We start from the raw sequence: 14,090 nt of genomic DNA, 5'->3' as shown, positions 1-14,090 counted from the left end.
AGAGTTGTGAGGGAGGGAATATGGGGGAAGAGAGCTGAAATTAAGGGCCACTCGAATGGATATATGAAAACCTAATATAGTGGAGGCTTCCTAAAATATATACAGAGGCAATCTAAATAAAATAACCATATAGTGGGGGGTGGATGGAACCCCAATTGGATATCTCTTATCACCAAATGAAGTCTCCCATTCCAGGAATTGGTTATATCTAATTGAGTCATTGCTCGAAGGGGCCCCATGAAAAACCCCCAAATTATCCAGGCTATAGCCAAGGCTATTGGTTGCTTTCCACAAATTGATGCCCTGCTGCTGAAGATAATACCTACATAACTTATTGAATTTGAGCCTATCTTAAATGCCTATCTAGAGCCTTTCCCCTACGGACGAGTGTACACGGTACTATAAGCTACTTTGCACATTACCAAAGGAGGAAAGTAAATACCAACCTGACTACAACCCTTTGATTTACAATAGTGATCTACATGCAAATGGCTTTACTGCACTAGTGGCACAAACTTTGTGGGAATAACCAACCACTCTCTGATTAGATTTAAGACCCACTCCATGGAATGGAACCCATATGTTGTGGGAAATATTAAAAAAGAATGGCAAGTTCCCACCCTACACCCAGCTACTGTCTGCTCTGGTGGTGGTCTTGCCGCTAGGCTAGCCCCAGCACTGACAGATTGCAGTCTTCCCCGCTCTAGTTCACTTGTCTCAGTATGGCCTGCACCTTCTCAGCTATAAACCCACTGTGGTCGGTAGTCCCATATTCCAGTAACCCAGTAAATCAAAACTCAATATGCTTATAATTAATCAGTCAGATTTATATGTCAATAAATTCTCACTATAGAAGATGCCCACACAATAAATTCACGGCCAATTGATAATGATACAAGCTGCCCACCTAGTTTAGACAAATTAGCCCAATTATTCTATCCCTATATGATATTATATCTACCTGTGGCTATTTAAAACCATACAGAATCTGAATCATCCTGTTTGTTCACCATCTTGCTTCCTTCTCCCCTACTTGTCTCCTCCATCTCTATCTCGGCCACGCTTTGCTCTGCCTCCCTTTTCTCTATCCAATCATAGGCCTCCTGCTGCACTAATATTTAAATTAATTAGACAGGGAAAATCCTACCACATCCATACCTAAATCTGTTCTGGTGGCCAAGAATCTAAGATTAGATAGGGCATGGACCTAGGGGAAAACTTAATACTATATTCTGCTAAAGGAATCTAGCAACAAAATGATCCTTTAATAACATTGTGCCACACTCATAAATCTGTGTCATCAAAGCCATCACCAGAGAAGCATCTTCCTACAGAAGATGGGAATAAATGCAAAGACCCATCTAGAGAGTGTGTAGAGAATGAGAGACCTTAGAGTACTTGGTCCTAAATGGGATGTCCCCATCCATTTCCTCTCCTCAGAGCTCAGGAAACTCTGCAGAAGAAGAGGCAGAAAGAATATAAGCCAAAATGGATGGAGAACACCAAGGAAACAAAGCTTTCAATACAGCAGAATTGATGATACACATGTGAAGTCACAGAGACAGTGGCAGCATGCGTAGGGCCTGTGCAGGATGATGTCCTAGTGCTGAAAGAAGTGGACACTTGCCCCTCTTCCTAACCCAGAAGCTGTCTATAATATTCACAAGTGAAAAGTTAATTTTCTGTGAGTCTTATAGGATATCCACTGTTAGGGCCAGACAGGCCCTATGCCCAGCAGTAGATGGTCAATACAAAATAAACTCATTTTTAGAGGTTTTCTCTTTTGTTTGTTTTCCCCCATAATGCTTTGGATGTTTTTTCTTTTTCTTATACTACATGTCTTTTGTTTATTATTTTGCTCATTATATTACAGTTTCTGATTATATGTTTTTAGGGGATTTCTGTGTGTACCACGATTCCCGTCTCTACATCTGTATGTATTTCTTGTGCTTTTTCTTTGGCTCTTTTGGTTTTCTGTTCCTTGTTTATTTTGCTCTATTCATGTTTGTTTGGTTTTATTTTATCTTATTCTTTTCTCTTTCTTTTTTGTAGAGAAGCCTGATTGCTTTTGTTTTCTAGTAAGAAAAAGGAAGATTTTGAGTAGCTAGAGAGGTGGAGAACATCTGGGAGGAGTTGTGGGGGAGGTGGACCATGAATAGAACATATTGTATGAAAAAACTACTTTCAATTTAAAAAAAAAACAAAAAGAAATTGCAAAAAAGAAATCCCATCCATAAAGAGATTTACCAGAAATATGACAGTTTAATAATATGTATAAAGATAATATTAACTTACTACTTATACTATGTCTGGAATTTGGATTTACATCTTGTTCAGAAAAGTAAAATAACTCAGAAACAAACAGACGAGATGGAGAAATGTTGACAAGAATGTAAGGATAAGTTTATACTTTGGATAAAAAAAGATTAAAAAGAAAAAAAATTATATAATGATGGGATTTCATACAATAAAAAATTTTACTTTGAAAATGAAAGGTAGAAATGAAGGCAAATTAAAAAATTAAAACCAAGGCACACAGAATTCAAGTAAGTTTTTCAAGGTTTGTGTAAGACTTAGTATAATATATGTTTGATGATTAAAAGCTTATAAAATTGCCAATGCCAAATTTCAATACCCAAGTTAAAACCCATCCATGATTCCTTTGTTCACAACAAGGTTTTGTTAAGTATTGATCAGTTCTTAGTATGTGTGCTGTTGTTTGTCAACTTGACACAAGCTAAGGAAGTCTGGGAAGACAGCACCTCATTGAGAAAACACTTCCATCAGAGTGCCTGTAGGCAAGTCTGTGGGCACATGGTCCTGATTAATGACTGATGTAGGAAGGTCCAGGCTTTGTAGCCCTGACTTACATAATGAAGCTAAGAGAACCTTGGAAGGCAAGCTAGTAAGCATCGTTCATCTGTGCCTTCTTCGGTTCCTACTTTCATATTCTTGCCTTGATTCCCTGTCCTTATGAACTTATGACTTCAGTTCATAATGGAGTGTTTCCAACTTTGTTGTCACAGTGTTTACCAAAGCAATGAAAACTAACCTAATGCAGAAACTGGTACCTGGTTCACGAAGTATTGCTGTGTCAGACCTGGCCCTGTTTTGGGGAGGATTGTAGAAGCCTTTTAGACTTTGGGCTGAGAGCATTCAAAGCTTGATGAGCTGCTCTTTTGGGAGCCAGGAAGATAATAATGGTGTGAGAAAGGCAGATGATAGAGGCCTGGCTTATGAGGTTTCAGAGAAAAGTTTCACGGTTCCTCAAATATTATTATGTCTCTTCATGTGCTATTTTTTTGTACTAAGAACTTCTGTTCATCTGAGACTGAAGAATCATTTGTGATTAACAAGATATTAGCACCACTAAAGTGAACCCTTTACTGGGGTGTTTAGTTGATGCTGGTTAGCTGGGTAGGAAAAGAATCAGCTGTGATTAAGAGACCAGCATCATTGCGATGAAATCTGGAATTATTCTCTCAGGGTTAGCACATAGAAGTAATGATCCATAAGGGCCCAAGGCTGCATCTCTTTCTGGTAACCAAACTTGGTAATGTGTAAGAGTCTCTCAGGTAGTACTGGTTTAGGTGGCATGAGAGCCTAAGGATTAAGGGGGGCATGGAGAAATGTGGAGGCTTGGCACCATTAAGCAGGATCAGAGTCCCTAAGAGAGTTTAGGAGAGGCTGTTGGTAAAGCCTGAGTTGCAGTAGAAACCTGAGCATATTCAGTGGAGATGCTAGTATGATCTGATGAGCACGAATGATAGCAGTAGCTGTGGTGTGGAGTCAACCTGAACCTGTAAGAGAAGCTGTGTGTGCTGTAGTAGGTAGTGTGAGCTGCCTAGCTCCTCTGAAAGCCCAAGTGGCATACCTTCATTAAAAGTACGTATGTATATGTTTTATATGTAATTATAGGTAAATAAAAATAGTTTGATTCCTTGTGGCTTTTTCAAACATTAGTAGTGGTGCTTTCCATACATCCTCTTTTGCATTGTCCTCCTCCTCAATTCACTGCTCCTGTCTCATTTCCCTTTCATATCACTGTATCCTACGATTCCCCTCTATACTGCTCCATCCATGCCACTCCATGGTACTTTAAAAAACAAATCAGGTTTGTGTTTTTACTCCAGACTATACACTTTTGTTGCCTAAGGGAAAACAAACAAACACCATAGGCATTGCCTTACAAGATACAGGTATAGGAAAGAACTTTCTGAATAAGACTCCATTGGCCCAGGAATTAAGACTGGCAATTGACAAGTGGGACCATATATAACTAAACAGCTTCCGGACAGTGAAGGAAACAATCCAATGAGCAGCAGACTCACAGTGGGCGAGGTCTCCGCCAGCTATACATCTGACAGAGGATTAATATCCAAAACATACAAAGAACTCACCTGAAAAATGGACTATTGATCCAAACAGAGAGTTCTTCTACATGTGGCTGTCCAGTTTGACCAGCACACATTGTTAAATATACTCTCTTTCTTTCTCTTCTTCTTTCCAATGTGTATTTTTGGCTTTGTTATCAAAAGTCAGTTGTCTATAGCTGTGTGGATTTATATCTGGGTCCTCAATTCTATTCCATGAATCAACATATTTGTTCTTATGCCAATAATGTTATCTTTATTAACATATCTCCACAGTAGATTTTGAGGTTGGAGATGGTGATACTTCCAAGCAGTTCTTTTATTAGTCAGGATTATTTTAGCTATCCTGGATTTTTGTGTTCACATGAAGGTAAAAATGATTTCTTCAGTTTGAAAAATTATGAGGAGCAATTTTGGAATTTTTATGGAGAGTCCATTGAGCTGTCGATTGCTTTTGGTAGGATGGCCATTTTTATTACACTACTTCTATCTGTCTATGAGCTCAGAGGATCTTTCCATCCTCTGCTGTCTCCTCTGGGGCTGGGCCATTACACGAGGACTTGAACTCAGGAATTTGTTAGTTGATTGTTATTTGTTTGGTCCCATTTCTTCTTTGAGGTGGGTATGATTGTGATGAAGATCAGGCTGCAGCATATTTGAGGGGTCATTTTCCATGTTTTGACTGTGTTCACAGTAGTATGCTCTATCACTAGACCTTCTCTTAGGGTGCTTTGTCTGACTCCAACAGTCGGGCCCCCGATTCCTTGCTTCTACCTGACATACTGCACATTTTTTTTTCTACTGTTTAGAAGCCTTGACTCACTGCCAGGAGTTGTTCTGTAATGGATAGTCTCATACCTATATTCTCTGTTTCTAAGGACTATTCTGGACCAGTGTCCATGTCTTGCTACATTTCTGGCCCCTAGACCTGATTCGTTTTTGACTTCTGCTATGTCTTAGTGTGGTTCAGACTGTTTTTCTGGCTGGTGCTTCTATTTGGAACTTACTTTGCATGTAGATTCCTCTTACCTTTTTGAATGAGTTCCTAGCATTTCTGTGTTGAATGTATGCTTGAGCTTTGTGTTCCTTATGGACTTAGCTTCTTTGGGCTTGCTTAAATACTATGTGCGATGTGAAATTAAGTTGTAGAGAAAATGGCCGTTTGCTTATAGGTAGGTAGCTGTAGTTAGTTTCTGCTAAGGAACCTTGGTCAGTTGGTTGTAGTACAGTCTCAAACCTCAAGGGAATTTGTTGGTACTGCACAGTTTCAGTGGGAGCCAGGGGACAGGTTTTTCTTTTCATGGATAGTGTTTGAAGGATATGTGGGTTGGGAGGAATCAGGCTTCCGGCAAGCTTTTCTGGCTTCATGAGCATAGACTGATGATATGTGGTGGTAGTGGAAGTTAATAGATGAGTTGGCATACAATTTCTGGTCTCAGTGGAATGGTGCAAATTCATGTGTGAGCTGGTGGGTATGTAGTCTCTGATCTCACTGAGGTTGTACAATGATATATAGGCTAACAGGATCTTGAAGGTGTGTGGGTGTATAGTCTTTGACCAAAAGGGGATAGTCAAGGGCAGATGGGACAGTAGGAACCCATTACTTTTTGCTTTTAGCTTGAGACAGGGCCTGGCAGAGCCCAGACTAACCTTGAACTTACTATGTAGCTAAAGCTGGCATTGAACTCTTGTCATTTTTCTTTACCTCCCAAATGCCAGGATTCAAGGCAAGTGCTACTAGGTCTGGCTTTGTTTGCTATTTTTATTTAAGAACTGTGGCAAGAAGGCTGTCCTGGGAGAGTCCCTGGGAGAGTGAGAGTTTGAGATGGTTTGTCACATTGATTCCTTAGTCACACACACAGGGAGAAGAATACTGGATCCTCCTTTCCTTTCTTAGTCATGGAGCCCAGTTAATGGGTGGCTGCCAGCTGGGCCGTGGTGGCGCACGCCTTTAATCCCAGCACTTGGGAGGCAGAGGCAGGCGGATTTCTGAGTTTGAGGCCAGCCTGGTCTACAAAGCGAGCTCCAGGACAGCCAGGACTACGCAGAAAAACCCTGTCTCGAAAAACAAAAACAAACAAACAAACAAACAAAAAAAACAGAAAAGAAAAAAAAAAAAAAAAACAACTGGGTGGCTGCCACCCAGATGTAAGGTAGGTTTGCTCACAGACACACTCACTGGCAACTTTCCTAGATGATTCTAAATCCAGTCAAGTTGACATTCTAAATTAACTATCACCCAAGTTTTCTTAGATTCCCTTATATGGACTGAAAATGTTTGCAGTCAAATCATTTGCTTTTCTTTTGTTCCCTATCCTTGATTTCTGCAAATTATTCTTTGTGATGATATTTAAGTTATAATCCACATAAGACATTGTTTCATTAAAACATCAACTTCAAAGAACCAGAATAGGCTCTAGTCACCTAAGATATGCCAAATAAGGTCAATTTCTCTCATGTCCAGTGCAACTTTCCACTGGTTTCATGATGTTCTCTTCTTGTACAATTTGATTCATTTTTTTCTGTTGATTTTTAGATTGTTCCCAACTTGGTAAAACGTATCCAGACCAAAATCAAGGATCTTCTGCAGCAGATGGAAGAAGGACTGAAGACAGCTGATCCTCATGATTGCTCTGCATATACTGGTTGGACAGGTGGGGTAATGACTCTGTGTTCCATTGCTGAACTGTGGTGTAAAAGCTGAGACTTTGGCTTCTCCCCTGCTTTAAGATGGTGACCTTTATACTTTTGAAACATTAGACAGTTTTATTATGAGATGTTTTATAGTTTTGTTGCTGAAGAAATACTGTCTGAAGGTTTGATCTTTAATGTGTAGTATGTTTTATAACATTATTTAATCCAGTGTACAGCAGTGCAAATGGCAAAAAAGGCCTACTTTATGATTAATTTTGTTGGTTTTAGTTTTGTTATATTTTTCTTTGAGACAAGTTGCGATTAAATGGTTTCTCTTGTCTATTCATAAATGATTACTTTGTTGGCTATACTTGATTTGAGACAAATAACTTTAATTATGTATATACATGAATAGTTTTATTTTAGTGATGGATTTTTTTAAATACCATTCAAACAAAAAGTCATATAATTCAGGGAAAAAAGTTTGATCTGAAAATTAAGAAGCCATAACTAATTTTACATTTTTTACTATTATAATACCAGAATCTTTTTTCCTGGTTCTCATAATGTATGATGACAGAATTCAGATGAGATACAGAGTATAGTTTAGGAAATAGCAAGTATTTATTTCAGATTAAAGTTGTGCACATTCTCAAGGGGATAAAAGTGGCTAAATCATTTAATACTTTAACCTATTGTTAAAGGGTCAGAGTGAACAGTGGACAAAGGGTCATTGTGCAACCTATGTTTTAGGCCAAATTTATACTATTTTTAGAACAGATAGCTTTTTCTGAGGGGTCTTTTGTGTTCAGGACATTGACCAATACAATTGGATTGACTATTGGAGAAAGGGACTTGGAGCTTTTTGTCCCTTTTCTGGGTACATGATAGATAGTAATCCTACTAGATTTAAGGGCTCCTGGAACAAGGTTTTAGATAATTTTCTATTAACGGCATTCTAGGCAAGTCATTATGTCACATCTCCCTCTAGGGCCAGAAATATGACTAAAGTCTTATTCTTTTGACTAATAAATTAGTTTTTGACTTGGTTTTACAAGGTTAGTCAGGAAGGAGTCCAACTCTAATGTCCTCCAGGCCTACTAATATCTAACTGGCTACTTAACAGTACCAGGTATTCAGAACATTTCATAGCTAAGTGAGATGTCAAAGATGATAGATCTTATTCTCAGGAAATACAGTAAAGCCTGATTAAAGTGCTGATGGTTCATGTACAAGTCTAGAGACTTTTCTCGTTAGTTTTAAAGTAGTATTTCTATTTCTTCTTTGATATAATATTTACATTGGATAGTAATGCTGGGGTATTTTCTGGTCTTGTTTAATTGGAGCACATTTGGCCGTCCTTTTCCTCTTAAAATGTCTTCTACCTTTAAAGCTAAGGAGTGTTTCTTGTAGATAACTTACATTGATTTTGTTTCTTGATTCATTCAGTCAGTCTATATCTTTTGACAGCAGAATTAAGGCTATTAATATTTAAAGTTAGTATTGAAATGTTTGTGTTGGTTCTTGTTATTATGGTATTGATTTTTGGGGTTGTTTGTGTTCTCAGTGGCACTTTTTGTTTTGGAAATTATAGTATCCCATCTACCTACAGTCTCTCTGGGCATCCCATCTTTCTACAGTCTCTCTGGGAATCCCATCTTTCGACAGTCTCTCTTGCTCATTCTGTTCTTCAGCCTGAAATTCTACTTCTTGTAATTCCTTTAAGTTTGGTTTGTTTGACATAAATTTATTCAGGCTGTTTATATCATTGAAAGTTTTTTATTTCTTCAATTATGGCAGGTAGTTTGCTGGATATTACTCTAGGTTGTCTGTCATAGTCTTTTATAATTTGAAATGCATTGTTTCAGACTCCTCTGACTTTCATAGTTTCCATTGAGAAATCAGCTGTTACACTTATGCATTTTCCTTTATATGTGGATTATAGTTTTTCTTATGAAGCTTTTAATATACTTTCTTTGTTCTGTATACTTAGTGTTTTAACTATAATGTGCTGAGAGGTGCTTTTCCTGGTCTTGTCTATTTGGTGTTCTGTGTGATTCATGCATGAGTCTTTATTAGTTTGGGTGAAGTTTTCTTCTATGATCTTATTAAACATCTTGCATATGTCATTGATTTGGGATTTTTCTTCCTCATTTTTTCTTATAGTTTTGCTCTTCTCATGGTATCACATGCACATTTTCTGTATGTTCCTTTCCTATGTGTTTTTAAACTTTTTCATATTATTTACTTTTTTTTAACTATATCCTTTATCTTTGAGTCCTGATATTCTAAGTCCTGCTTGGTTCATTCTGCTTTTAGGGCTTTTCTTTGATTTTCTAAATGAGTTATGGGTTTTCCCATTTCATCTTCATTTCAGCTTGAGTTTTTATTGCAATGTTTCTATTTATTGGATTCTGTTTTAAAATCCTGGGTAGTTTTTATAATCTTTCAGCCTTATGTTTGTGTTTTCTTGCCATTACTGCAGCATTTATCTTCTATTTTTTTTGCCTTAATTTCATTGAGCTGTTTTGTAGTGTCTTCTAATACTCAATGCAGTCTCATCTTTAACCATTTGTAACAGGAAAAATCAGATCACATACTTCTAACATACAATGCCACAGAATACTTACAGAGTTCACTGCTTACCTAATCTAAAGCAGCAAAGTCTTCCACACTCCTCTAAAACAGTGGTTCTCAACCTTCCTAATGGTGTGACCCTTTATTACAGTTCTTCTTGTGGTGGCCCCAATGATAAAATTACTTTTGTTACTACTTCATAACTGTTATTTTGCTACCATTATGAATTACAATGTGAACATCTGATATGTAGGATATTTGGTATGTGATCCCTGTGAAAGGGTTATTTGATCCCCCAAATGGTTCATGACTCACAGGTTGAGTACCACTGCTCTGAATAATAGCATGGTTAGTATTGTCACAGCAATATTCCAGTTCCTGCTACCAACTTCCGTCTTAGTTGTTCTTCTGTTGTCAAGAGATACCATGACCAACCCAACTTAAAGTGAAATGCATTTCACTGGGGTCTTGCTTATAGTTTCATGGGTTAGTTCATGGTCATCATGGCAGGTAGCATGGTGGCAGGCAAGCAGCCATGGCACTAGAGCAGAAGTTGGAAGTTTATATCCTGATCCATATGTAGGTAACAGAGAGATAGTGAGACTGGGCCTGGCATGGACTTTTGAAACCTCAAAGAATATCCAAAGTGACACCCCCCCCACACACACACACACAAGACCACATGTCCTAATCCTTCCTAAATAGTTCTACTAGCTGGGGCCCAAACACATTCACCTATTGAAGTCATTTTCATGAAACTCACCACACAAAAGATCTATCAGCTTAGAGATTCTCTCTGGTGTTCTTTAGAAACTTATATCATTGGATTCTACAGGTGTACCATCAATAGGGGTCAGCCTCAAGTGTGGTAGAGGCCAACATCCATTTAGACCAGCACCATTTGTTGAAGGTGCTTTCTTTTTTTTTTCACTGTATAATTTTGGCTTGCCAAAATCAAATGTCCATAGGATTTACTACTGTGTCTTCAGTTGATTCTATTGATCAACCTGTTTCTATGCCAATACCATGTGGTTTATATTACTGTTGCTGTGCAGTACCATTTGAAATCAGGGATGCTGATACCTCCAGTTCTTTTCTTGTGCAGGATTAAAAAAAATATCCTAGGGTTTTGTTGTTATTTTTCCATATGAAGCTCAGAATTGTTCTTTCAAGATCTATAAAGAATTGAGTTGGAATTTTGATGGGAATTGTGTTGAATCTGTTGATTGCTTTTGGTAAGATGTCCATTTTTACTATGCTAATCCTACCAATCCATGAGTATGGGAGATCTTCCCATTTTCTGATATCTTCTCTAATTTTTTCCTTCAAAGACTTGAAGTTCTTGGCATACAGGACTTTTACTTGCTTGATTAGAGTTACATTAAGGTATTTCATATTATTTATGGTTATTGTAAAGGGTATTATTTTCCTGATTTTGTTTTCAGCTCGTTTATCACTTGTATAAAGGAGGGCTACTGGTTTTGTTTTTTGTTTTTGTTTTTGTTTTGAGTTAATTTTGTATATAGCCATTTTACTACACTTTATCAGCTATAGGAATTCCCTGGTAGAAATTTGGGAGTCACTTATGTGTACTATTATCTTTTGAATAGTAATACTTTAACTTCTTTCTTTTTAATTTGAATCCCCTTGATCTCGTTTAGTTGTCTCATTGGTCTAGCTAAAACTTCAGGTACTAAATTGAATAGATGCAAAGAGCACAGACATCTTTATCCTGTCCCTGATTTTAGTGGAATTGCTGTAAGTTTCTCTGCATTTAATTTGATGTTGCCTATTGTCTTGATATATATTGCCTTTATTGTGTTTAGATATGGGCTTTGCATTCCTGATCTCTCCAAGACTGAACAGTCCATGAAAGGAGTGTTGTATTTTGTCAAAGGCATTTTCTAATGAGATGAACATATGGCTTTTTCTCTTTCAGTTTGTTTATATGGTGGATTACATTGATAGATTATCATATGTTGAATCATCCCTGCATTTTTAGGTGAAGCCTACAAATGGATGGTAGTAAACATCCATTGATGTTTACTTGATCACAGTGGATGGTAATTTTGATGTGTTCTTGGATTCAGTTTGCAAATATTTTATTGAGTATTTTTGAATCAATGTTCATGGGAAATTAGTCTCAAATTCTCTTTGTTGAGTTTTTTGTGTGGTTTAGGTATCAAGGTGACTGTGGCCTCATAAAATGAGTTTGGCAATGATCCTTCTGTTTCTATTTTGTGGAATAATTTGAAAAATATTGGTATTAGCTCTTCTTTAATAGTCTGGTAAAATCCTGTACTAAACCACCTGGCCATAGGCTTTTTTTTGGTTGAGAGACTTCTACTGACTGCTTCTATTTGCCTCGTGGTTATTGGTCTGTTTAAACTGTGTATCTGAGCTTGATTTCACTCTGGTAAGCAGTATTTATCAAGAAAATTGTCCATTTCATTTAGTACAGGCTTTTGAAGAAGACTTAATGATTCCTTGGATTGCCCACATTACAATAGTGTCTATTGTTAAGTCCCCCCTTTTGTTCTGAGTTTGGTAATTTGGATATCTGATTCTCTCTCTGCCTTTTAGCTAGTTGGGCTAAGGGTCTGTCTATCTAGTTGATTTTCTTAAGAACCACTTTTTGTTTCATTGAGTCTTTGTATTGTTCTGTTTGTTTTTATTTTATTGATTTCAGACCTAAGATTGATTATTTCCTGCCCTCAACTCCTTTTGAGTGCTTTCTGTTTTTGTTGTAGAGATTTCAGGTGTGCTGTTAAAATGCTAGTATGAGATCTTACTAATTTCTTTATGAAGGCATTTCATGCTATGAACTTCTTCTTAGCATTGCTTCCATTGTGTCCCATAAGTATGGGTGTTTTATGCATTCATTTTCATTGAATTCTAGACTTCTTTATTTCTGTTTTGCCCCGGTAGTCATCAGTAGAGAGTTGTTCAGTTTCCATGAGTTTGTAGACTTTCTGTTGTTTCTGTTAATAAAGTCCAGCTTTAATCCATGGTTGTCTGATAAGACACGGGGCTATTTTTGTCTTCTTGTATTTGTTGAGACTTTCTTTGTGATCAACTATATGGTTAATTTTGGAGAAGGTTCCATGAGAAGAGGGTATATTCTTTTGTGTTTGGCTGAAATGCTCTGTAGATCTTTAAGGTCCATTTGAGTAATAATGTTTGTTAGTTCTATTATTTCTGTATTTAGTTTCTGTCTGGATGACCTGTCCATTGGTGAGAGTGCGGTGCTGAAGTCTCCCACTATTAATGCATGGGGTTTAATGTGTGATTTAAGTTTTAGTAACCCTTCTTTTACAAATGTTGGTGCCCTTGCATTTGGGTCAAATTTATGCAGAATTGAAAGGTTCTCTTGGTAGATTTTTTTCCTTTGATGTATATGAAGTGTCCTTCTCCATCTCTTTTGATTAATTTTGGTTGAACATCTTTTTTGTTATTTGAATGGGTACACCAGCTTGCTTCTTGGGTGCATTTGTTTGGAAAACTTTTTCCAGTCCTTTATCCTTATTTAATCACTATCTTTGATGTTGAGATATGTTTCTTGAATGCTGCAGAATGATGGATCTTGATTTCACATCCATTATGTTAGCCTATATCTTTTTATTGGGGAATTGAGTCCATTGATATTGAGAGTTATTAATGACCAATGCTTGTTAATTCCTGTTATTTTGATGTTGGTCATGGTGCTGGTGGTATATGTGTTTCTGTGTTTGTGGATGTGTGTGTTTCCCTTATTTTGGTATGAAATTATTTATTTCCTGTGTTTTCTTGGGGATAGTTAACCTCCTTGGGTTGGAATTTTATTTCTAGTATCTTCTGTAGGATTGGATTTTTAGATAGATATTATTTTAATTCGATTTTGTCATGGAATATCTTGTTTTTTCCATCTAAGGTAATTCAAAGTTTTGCTGGGTATAGTAGTCTGGGCTGACATCTGTGGTATCATAGAGTCCTCAAGACCTCTGTCCAGGCCTTTCTGGCTTTAGAGTCTTTGTCGAGATGTCAGGTGTAATTCTAAAGGTCTTCCTTTATATGGTCTTTTGGCCTTTTTCCCTTGCAGCTTTTAATATTTTTTCTTTATTCTATACACTTAGTGCTTTGATTGCTATGTGGCAGAAGGATTTTCTTTTTTGTTCCAATCTATTTGGTGTTCTGTAAGTTTCTTTTACATTTATTGATATTTCTTTGCTTAGATTAGGGAAGTTTTCTTCTGTGATTTTATTGAAAATAATTGTTGGGCCACTGAGCTGGGTTTCATCTCCTGTTCCTATTATTTGTAGGTTTTTCCTTTTCATTGTGTATCTTACTTTCTGGAAGTTTTATGTCAGGAACTTTTTAGATTTAACATTTTTTTGATGATGTATCTATCACTTCTATTGTACCTGAGATTCTCTCCATTTCTTGTATTCTGTACGTTATGCTTGTATATGCCATACTTTTTTTCTTACTTAGATTTTCTTTTCTTTCTTTTTTTTTTTTTTTTTTTTT

At 37.0% G+C, this 14,090-nt stretch overlaps 1 protein-coding gene across 1 annotated transcript in view; it reads left to right on the top strand.

The window, feature by feature from the left end:
• Lancl2 (LanC like 2) overlaps positions 1-14,090 on the top strand; it is a 44,830-nt gene that overhangs the window by 7,481 nt on the left and 23,259 nt on the right. The window contains exon 2 of the mRNA XM_031382025.1: positions 6,910-7,027. Coding sequence (XP_031237885.1) covers positions 6,910-7,027 — 118 coding nt within the window. The remainder of the gene's footprint in view (positions 1-6,909; positions 7,028-14,090) is intronic.

The sequence above is a fragment of the Mastomys coucha genome, unplaced genomic scaffold (genome assembly GCF_008632895.1).
Source record: "Mastomys coucha isolate ucsf_1 unplaced genomic scaffold, UCSF_Mcou_1 pScaffold20, whole genome shotgun sequence".
Lineage (NCBI taxonomy): Eukaryota > Metazoa > Chordata > Mammalia > Rodentia > Muridae > Mastomys > Mastomys coucha.
Note: the sequence above shows the minus strand (reverse complement) of the source record. Positions and strands in the feature narration are given on the sequence as shown.